The 9,935-nt window shown below is 31.6% G+C and overlaps 1 protein-coding gene across 1 annotated transcript; it reads left to right on the top strand.

The window, feature by feature from the left end:
• The first annotated feature begins 6,736 nt into the window (after positions 1-6,736).
• Positions 6,737-9,503, top strand: LOC126706658 (beta-amyrin 28-monooxygenase-like). Its single transcript, XM_050406193.1, has 3 exons — positions 6,737-7,836; positions 8,668-8,855; positions 8,955-9,503. The coding sequence occupies exons 1-3, from the start codon at positions 6,774-6,776 to the stop codon at positions 9,255-9,257; spliced, it is 1,554 nt and encodes a 517-aa protein (XP_050262150.1). The 5' UTR covers positions 6,737-6,773; the 3' UTR covers positions 9,258-9,503.
• The last annotated feature ends 432 nt before the right edge of the window (positions 9,504-9,935 follow it).

The raw sequence follows: 9,935 nt of genomic DNA, 5'->3' as shown, positions 1-9,935 counted from the left end.
AGATTAGCTCGAATGCGTGGCAAGCAGTGAAAATGTTAGATGTCTGAACGAAAGACAATAAAGAAACCTTGCTAAACGTGGTGAGGCTTCTGATTAACCTTCACTAAAAACTGGTAAAAAGTCTTTTGAGAAAATCAAACTCATATGATAAACATTATGGTTTAAACCAGTACGTGCATATACCAAAATAGCAATTAATACAACAAAGATTCAAGGTCATTCCTTGATGGTGGTTTCACCTATATACTTTGTGGAAATAGAAATAAAGCACTATAGTATTAATTAGAGTAACAAATTGAGATGTGACATAAGCTCTAGTGGTTATGGGCTCACTCTTAAGTGTTTGGAAGGTGAAGGTCTCAAGTTTAAATTCTGCAATAGAAAGCATTTGGAAAATAACTTCATGCTCTCGGCTCATGCTCATTAGCGTTCTTGATGATGCATTGCTATGGCTCATTCGGATCCCTTGCTTCTGCAAGTCCAAGTCCAGCAAATAAAGTGTCATTATGATCACGCTTAGATGGAAGATGTCAACTCAAATCACCCCGTTTACTCAATTTTTTTCTCAGCAAAAATAAATAAATAAATAAAGACATGATATCCAACTCTCCTGATAAGTGATAATTAATAAAACTTATTACAGTAGCAAGATATGATTTCGATATAGTCTAATAGTCTGGTAATTAATGGCTTTAGTTACAACTTACAAGTAAAAAATAGCAATACCTAGGTGTCGGCTTTAGAGTTTAGATACATAAACTTCCATATTTGAACCTTTTGTCAAGGAATACTGATTGTCATTTGTTCACTTCCTCAAAAAAAAATTTATGGCAGATTGTTAAACTGTGTTGTGCCCTAAACCTAAGTCCACTAATAAAAGTTCAAACTCCCCTCAAAATTAAGAGAATATGTATTTACAACAATTATTTTTATAATGGTTGTAACTTTCTAGTCAGACTAGAGCACAATAGGCAACTACTTTAATAAAAATCTAAAATTTTAAAATATATAAAATTGCTTTTTATGTTGCTGTTAAAATTTTTTGAAGATCAAAAATATGAATATTCTAGTATCTACTTTATATCTCTCTCCAATTTTTGTTTTTGTTTTTGTGGTCTCATCCAAATTCCTAACCCTTTAAGCCCTAACTAGCTTTTTAGTTATTTTGACTACTTTATTGTGAATGCTCTAATGTCCTTGTATATAATGTATTATAACCCTAAAGCCTCCACTTAATTTTTCCCTGCTCCATTTCTTGACTTTGTCACAATTTTAAAGTGTAGGTTTTTGTTGTAAACCTAAATTTTTGCTGTTTAAAAACTTAGAAAAATTGAGAAAGAAATATTGAATTCTCTAAATATTTTTTAAATGCAATCAAGATGGCGAGACGGGCATATTGCTCACTTTGAACACTTTTAGATTAATTTATTTTTTCATTTTCTTTTAAGCAGTAAATTAGATGTCTAAAATTTATGTATTTAGATAATGTTTTACCTTGATTGTTAGTAACTATGAATTTTACTTGTGTTTCTTTATTTTAATGATATAAAATATATACTTGTAATTAATTAAACTATATATGAAAAAATAAATTATAATTTACGTTTATATTAGATTTTGAATGACAATTACAATTGTTCAGAAATATTTATTTATTTATTATTAATACCAGTTAATATTTTGATTAAAAAAGGTTTAATATTTAATTGTTTTTTTTTAATGTTCTTTTACTACTGCCCCTAGCTAGACTAAAATCCTCGCTTTGCCACTATTTTTCCTATTGTAAACTATCTCCTTGTCACCGCCTACCAATACATAAATTTCTTGTATCTTTTTTTCTTCTCTCTCATCTTTAATATTACCTACTATTTCACTCTCTCTAGAAATGCAACCTCTTGCTCTCTCTGTCTCCCTCTAGAATCTTTCGATATAATTATAGATACAATTGTGAGGGTGGCTCTAATTTATGCCTAAACTTTTGCCATGAGTTTGGCACCTCAGAAAAATAATAAATAAAAATTTCAGTTTTTAGTCTTTTTGAAACTATTTGGGTGGGTCTCTCACAATATATATCATAAATTTTTTAGCTTCAAACATGTTTAAAGCTATCATTTTGCAATTTAGTATGTAGCAATTGAAGAGGCAATTCATGTATAATTTTAGCACCATCAAATACCAAAATGTGACCTACAATGGTGGAGCCAGAGCTATATTTTTTGGCTCCACAGCTACAGTGCACAGCTACTGTTGGCTATGCTGAAAGGTAAAAAAAAATAAAAATAAAAATAAAAATTTGTGCATTCACACTGCTTTTGATTATTTTACTCATTTTTATTCTTTCTTTTATTCTTATTTCTCTTCTTCGGTCTTTTATTCTTATTTCTCTTCTTCTGGGTTCACACTTCTTTTACTCATTCTTTTCTTTTTTTTATATAACATTCACACTGCTATATATTGTTTGTGCATTCACACTGCTATTGTCTTATATATCGTTTTTTTATTTGTGCATTTACACTGTTATTGTAGTAGATATATTATTTTATTGTGATGTTTATCAATGGCGGGTCTAAGAATTTTTCTCAGAGTATTCCTTAAGAAGTATAAATTACACAATCTAAAAAAAAAAAAAAATTCATATATTGACAACAACAACAATAAAAAAAACATACAAATACATAAAGTTTACAATTGCCTTCTACGAGTTTTCATATTTTGAAATCGTTGCATGATTATCAATGCTACAAGCTACATCTCTTTCAATATACACAACCAAGGAATCATCCATCCATTGATCTCCCATTCGATTGCGCAGTTTATTCTTTATATATTTTATTACTGAAAAACTTCTTTCTACCGCTGCAGTAGCAACAGGATGGGTCAAAACTAACTTTACAAGCAAATAAACTAAAGAACCGTGATGACGTTATAATTAATTTAAGAATTTTTTAAAGATAAATGAATACATTAATTAGTAAAAGTAGAAGAATTGACTAAAATAGTCAAAATAAATATTGAGATTTATCTTTCAAGTGTATTTTTTATATCATAACTTTCATAAGAAAAATAAGAAATACTAAATTATAAGCAAACATAAATTAAATATCAAGTTTCTTAATCAAGGAGTTGATAACATCATGGAAATTGTTTTAATTTAGAGAAGAGATGAAATATATATATATATATATACACACCCACATACTTATATAACATTTTTGTGCTAGTCTATATTTAAATTAATCTTAAGTTATGCCCAACAACCCAAGTCCATTTAAATGGTTAACTATTTATTAAATTTCAAAAAAAAAAAAATATATATATATATATATATCGTAAAATTCAGAAGAGTGGCAGACTTGCCCATTAAAAAATTAATTAAATCCCCCCCCCCAAAAAAAAAATTAAATAATAAATACTAATACAAGCCAAGTAAATGGTTGACAGCGAATCATTTGGTACAAGTAAAAGAAGAAAGTGTTGACACTTTACGCTTTGATAGCCAAGCATTTACTTACTTATGGAAGACCATGATAGAAAAAATAAAAAGTTCTTCTTCATCATCGTCAAACGGTCAAAGTATAGCAGAGACTTCAGAAAGAGCAAAAATGCAGAAACGGCAAAAACACAAAAAAAAAAAAAAAAAAAAAAAAAAAAAAAAAGAAGAAAGAAAGAAAGAGAGAGAGAAAGAAGAAGAAGAAATGGAGATGCAAGCTCATGGTCTGACAACATCTCACTGTGGTTGAGAAGCTTCAACAATGGTAAACAATTTTTTATTTTTTTTTATTTGAGGGTGTTCTTAATTTTGCTTGAGGGTGTTCCTATATTTTTTTTAAGGGTAAACAAATAAAAAATTTTAATTTTTTTTTTTTTTCAGGTCAGGGTATTCCTGGGAACACCCTGGACTGAACGTGGCGCCGCTACTGATGTTTATATAATTTTATTGTATTGAAAGCTAAATAAATCCACTGATGCTGGATGTTTTGTAAAGTAAGAGCATTCCCATCAACACTTCTAAAAAATTTAGTATTTACCATCTTAAAAACTAATTTTATAATATATAACACATCATTTTACAATATCCCTTCCATCAAAACTTCTATTTTTTTTAACACTCCATTTAAATATTCTTTCTTTATTATTTTTTATTCATTTTTTATTTTTCCTCTCTCTCCTCTGTCTCTCTCTTTATTAAACAAATAATTTTTTTTTTACAATCTTGCTACAGTGGGTTGCTATCTCTAGCAACCCACTCTAGCTGGTTTGCAAAATGAATAGGATTTAAGAGCTTTGATGGAGTATGCTTTTTGATCTTTTGATGCTAAAATTTAGCATTTATAGCATTTGAGAGTGTTGATGAGAATGCTCTAAGTGGGTAAAATAGATAAAATAACTTTTTGTGGTGCCAAATACCTAAAAATAACTCCGTGGATGCTCTGAGGGGAAAAAATGGTGCAATAAAAGGTATGTGCTCCTAAGCCTTGCAATCAAACGATTTGGTATATGAAAAAAATAGCGATACATGCATCACAATTGTTTGACTGCCAAGGTTTGCAATCAGTGGCGATGCCACATTGGTCCCAGGGTGTTCCCAGGAACACCCTGAACTGGGAAAAAAAAAATATATATATATATATATATATAATAATTAAAATTTTTTTAATTTGTTTATCCTTAAAAAAAATTTAGGAACACCCTAAATAAAAAAAATATTTTATTTGTTCTACTTTCAAGCAAAAAAAAAAAGCCCAAAAAAAAAATATTTGAACTAAAATCTGGAAAAAAAAAAAAAAAAAATGTAACGGAGCAAGCGAAACCCACGGATTCTCCAAGAAAAAAAACAATGGATGGCAAGCCCACGGCAAGCCCAACATCAAGCCCAAAAAATGGTAGCAAACCCAGTAACCCACAGATTCTCCAAAAAAAAAAAAAAAAAAAAAAAAAAAAAACCTAACCTAACCTAATATACTGAAATCAGATTGGGCCTCAAACACTTCACATATGCAAGTCACGCAACAACCACGGACGACATCAACCAACGGAACAGACGAAGAAGATTGCCCGCCAGATTGGGCCTCAAACTCGATCTCCCATTCAAACGGACGAAAGCTACATCTCGATGTGCTACTCGATTAGTCTTCCTCGCCTCGCCACTGTGCCCGACGGCACCGCCCATCAGCCTCAGGCCTCCCTGCTCCCTCAACCTCAAGGTATTTCATCTCTATCTCAGTCTCTCTCTCTCTCTCTCTCTCTCTCTCTCTCTCTCTCTCTCTCTCTCTCTCTCTCTCTCTCTCTCTCTCTCTCTCTCTCTCTCTCTCTCTTTATGAGTAATATTTACCATGTTTTTGGCTTTATGCCTTTAGCCGGTGTTTTATTTATTTATTTATTTATTTGAGAATATCCGGTGTTGGTGTTGGTGTAACTCAGTAACTGTGTAAGGTCTTTATGAGTAATATTTACCATGTTTTTGGCTTTATGCCTTTATCAGGTGTTGGTGCTTTTTTTTTTTTTTTTTTGAGAATATTCGGTGTTGGTGTTGGTGTAACTCAGTAACTGTGTAAGGTGTTATTGTTGGTGAGATTATTAATTGTCTTTTAGTATTGGTGTTGGTGTCTTTTGGTGAGATACAACAAATTGGCTTTATCTGATTGGTTCTAGTCTTGTGATTGGGGGACATGGGGCATTGGGCTTTGTCTGTTGAATTGGAGGGTAGATGGGGGCATGGGGCCGGGGTAGTGCAAATGTGCAACTAATAATTAATAAATATGGTTGTGTGCTATGTGCTAGTTGATTAGTTCAACTAATGGTCATAAAATATGTAATAAATCATTCTTTTTTAGACTTGGACTTAAGCTATACGGCCTATATATTTTTGTACTACAAAATTTATTGACTTTTTTTTTTTTTTTTTTGGTTAAGTAATAGTGTGATATTTCAAGTAGGGAAGTATCAAACAACCATAGTAATTAGTTGAACTAATTAATTTTGTTTGTTTGGGATATTAATTAACCAATAATTAATTGGAGAAAGAAAACTAATAAATAATAATTAATAATTTAATTAATCAATACTTTATATAAGGCAAACAAATTAAATTATGTTAGGTTAAACAACAATTAATTATTTTATAATTAATAAAATAACAATATAACAAATTATAGTTTATAAAAGACAAACAAATTAATGAAACAACTAAACAACAATACATTTGGGAGAAATTCCTGAAGCCACCACTGGGAAAAATTATGCTTCTTAAAGAACACCCTAGGAAAAATTCCTAGAGTCGCCATTGTTTGCAATCGTATTATAGGTGTACATAAGTAGTCCTAGAGCAATGTCTTGGTTTTCTGGACTGCTTAAAAATTTGAGTAGCCAAATTAATTTTATGATCTAAATTTTACATTTTAAGATGCAAAATTTGAAATTTTGGGGGTGCTAATATGCAAATTTTCATCTAAGTTATAGGTATATTCACCTACTCTAGGGGAAAAGGCCCCCTAGCTCCGCCTCTACCTAGGTGGCTATTATTTCTGTCAAATTAACAATTAGGAGTGAGAGGATTTGAGCTCTTTATGTCTCAGTTGGAAACACTAAAGCCCTATTTGGTACGCGAGTTCTAACACATATTTTCAGTTTTTAAATAATATTACACGTATTTTCACATGCTTTTTTACCCACACATATTTCAAAAAAATTAAAAACGGTTGTTTTAATACATGTAACAAATAGACCCTAAGAGATTCCAACCTCTTTCTCTAAAATCTTTCACTCTCTAGAAAATGCAAGCACTCTTCTTTTCCTATATATATAGCCTAGCTAAACTTGCTAGAGCTTGTCCATCATCACCTTTTCACGTCTTCCTCATTGCTGTAATTGTGGAAGTTGGTATGGATTTCTTCCCAAACTTGCTTCACCTTGTAATCCTTTGTATTTCGGTCTCGCTCATATTCCTTATATATAAACAAAAATCCAGTTATGCCAAGTTGCCACCCGGTAAAAAGGGATGGCCTGTCATTGGAGAAACATTGGAATTAGCCACGGCTAGAAGAAGAGGAACCCAAGAGATCTTCTTTAACGACAGAATGAGAAAATATTCACAGGATCTCTTCAAAACCTCACTGTTTGGTGAGAACATGGTTGTGTTTTGTGGTGCTTCAGCAAACAAGTCACTGTTCAACGATAAAAAAAATCTCTCCACTTGGTGGCCACGCTCCATACTAAAAATTGTATTTGTATCTTCTCCTGAACTTCTTGAAGATGTAGCCCAAAAAGATTTTGCTCAAATGAGGAGGTCCGTGGTTGAATTTTTCAAGCCCGAAGCTCTTCAACATTTCATACCCATCATGGACTCCACGGTAAAGGAACACTTGGAGACAGAGTGGTCTCCTTACAGAAAAGTCAAAGTTTATCCACTCTCCATGAAATATACCTTTGCATTGGCTTGTAGGTTTTTTTTAAATGTCACAGATCACAGCCATGTGACAAAATTTGCTGATCACTTTGCCATTATGATGGATGGTTTACTGTCTGTGCCTATAAATATACCAGGCACAACCTTCAACCGTGCCATAAGAGCAGGCAAGGTTATTCGCCAGGAGATTTTAGAAGTCATCAAACAGAGGAAGAAGGAGCTATCCGAGAATAATGGGACAGTTGCTCGTGACTTTTTGACTCGCTCGCTCCTTGAATTAGATGAGAATGGAAAAGCTATTAATGAGATGATGATTGCTAGTAAAATTATGTCCTTACTTATTGCTGGCCGTGATTCCACAAATTCAGCAATCACATTTGTGTTGAAGTATCTAGCAGAGTTTCCTCATGTTTACAGTGAGGTCTTCAAAGGTACTTCTCAACACTTTGAACCCTGGCTTCTTTCAATTAAATTACAATTAAGGTATACTTCTTTTGTATCTCAAAAAAAAAAAAAAAAAAGCTATACTTCTTTCCTAGTATAAAATAATCTTTATCAGTAGTCCTAGTGTCTCTACCATTTAACAATTTTCGATAGTATAATGTTGAATTGCGGTTGAGGATCAACAACAATTTCAATTTAGAATTCATTTTCATATTTTCTATATGTATATATTCAAATAACTTGGTGTATATCTTTGTTAATATAGCACTGCATAAGAACTTCTTCTTGGATTAAAATTTGAAAATTTCCACCTTTAAATTAAACATTTTTGTACTTCTTAACATGCATGTCAAATTATATATTAATCGAATGTTATGTACTATTTGATCAATAACTTATGTTATTTATTATTCGATCCATAACCTATGTTTTGTTGAAAACTTAAAAATATAAAAACTCTAAATTTAAATATTTTAAAAATAAAACAGTTATTGATCTATGATGATCTTGATATTTTGGACAAATATAAGGTATAAGAGAAAGAATATAATTTAATGGTTTATTTATCAAAATACATATCTAATATAAAATTATTAAATGGTCTAGCATTATCAATACATCTACATACACATTCTCAAAAAAATAAATAAGTAAATAAATACATCTACATACACGCTATAGATGCAAAACCTTTGGCTCCCTAAGAAGAAATAGAAACTTTGTTTGGTATGCTATATGCCTTCAGACGAGTGACATAACTTATAAATGAAATTTCGAATGATTAATCTAATGAAAAAGTGGGCCTTATTTGTAAACAGAGCAAATGGAAATTGCAATAGCCAAAGGCCCAAATGATTTGTTGAATTGGGACGACATTAAAAAGATGAAGTACTCTTGGAATGTGGCACTTGAGTCTATGAGGCTAACACCACCTACTCAAGGAACATTTAGAGAGGTTGTAAATGACTTCACTTACACAAATTTTACTATTCCAAAAGGGTGGAAGGTATGTGACACTTACCAAGTTACCAGTACATGAGCTAAATTATACATCAATTCTCTATGTTATAGTGGTGATTCTTATTGTTAATCCATATATTTGCAGACATTTTGGACTCCATATTCGACACATAAAAATCCCAAATACTTTCAAGATCCTGAGAAATTTAATCCTTCAAGATTTGAAGGGAATGGACCTGAACCTTACACTTTTGTACCATTTGGAGGAGGAGCTCAAATGTGTCCTGGGAGGGAGTATGCTCGATTAGGAATACTAGTGTTTATGCATAATGTGGTGACAAGATTCAATTGGGAGAAAGCAATTCTAGATGAAAAGTTGTCTTTCAATATAGCACCCATTCCGGTTGATGGTCTTCCAATTTACCTTAAGCCTCATAGTCATAAATAATAGATTGAGTCAAACATTAATTGAATGACACAAATTTTATATAGGAAAATGTTAAATCTACTACCAATTTTACTGTAAAATTTTAAAAATCTATCTAGCAATAAATGTAAATTGTGTCATTTCAATGACATAATAAATGAATGTTTGAATTACTTTTTTATGATTTGTAACATATCAATATATAAGTCTCATGTAATAAAAATTGTAATATCCCAATGTCAGTCATATGTGCTTAGCATTTATTTATTTCTTTTTATTCTTAAATCTGTATATAATGACTACTTTAGAATATCAAAATGGTTCAAATTGCTATACTATCTTTTCTCTCTCATTTTCGATCCCCATCTCATGGAGGGTCTCTCACATTATATAGCCCATTTTGAGTTAACTTAATCCTACACTTATTGATCATCTGAATCCCTACTTGAGTGTCCATCCCATCAGACACCCCCTTTCAACCTTCTGTGAGTTGTGACAGCTAAGGCAGTACTATTCAGATGTCTTTTCCACATAAATGCGGCCAAAAAAAGAGCTGCAATGCATTTAATGTGGTGGTAACAGCTTTTCCTTAGATATTTTGTGTTTCCTTCTTCCCCGTATGTTTTTGAGGCACATTTCTATCGCTAGAGCCTTTTGGAAGGGGCCTCTAATTGCTAGAGTACACATTTGATATTCGTA

The sequence above is a fragment of the Quercus robur genome, chromosome 11 (genome assembly GCF_932294415.1).
Source record: "Quercus robur chromosome 11, dhQueRobu3.1, whole genome shotgun sequence".
Classification (NCBI taxonomy): domain Eukaryota; kingdom Viridiplantae; phylum Streptophyta; class Magnoliopsida; order Fagales; family Fagaceae; genus Quercus; species Quercus robur.
The sequence above is the reverse complement of the archived record's forward strand: the minus strand, read 5'-3'. Positions and strand labels throughout refer to the sequence as shown.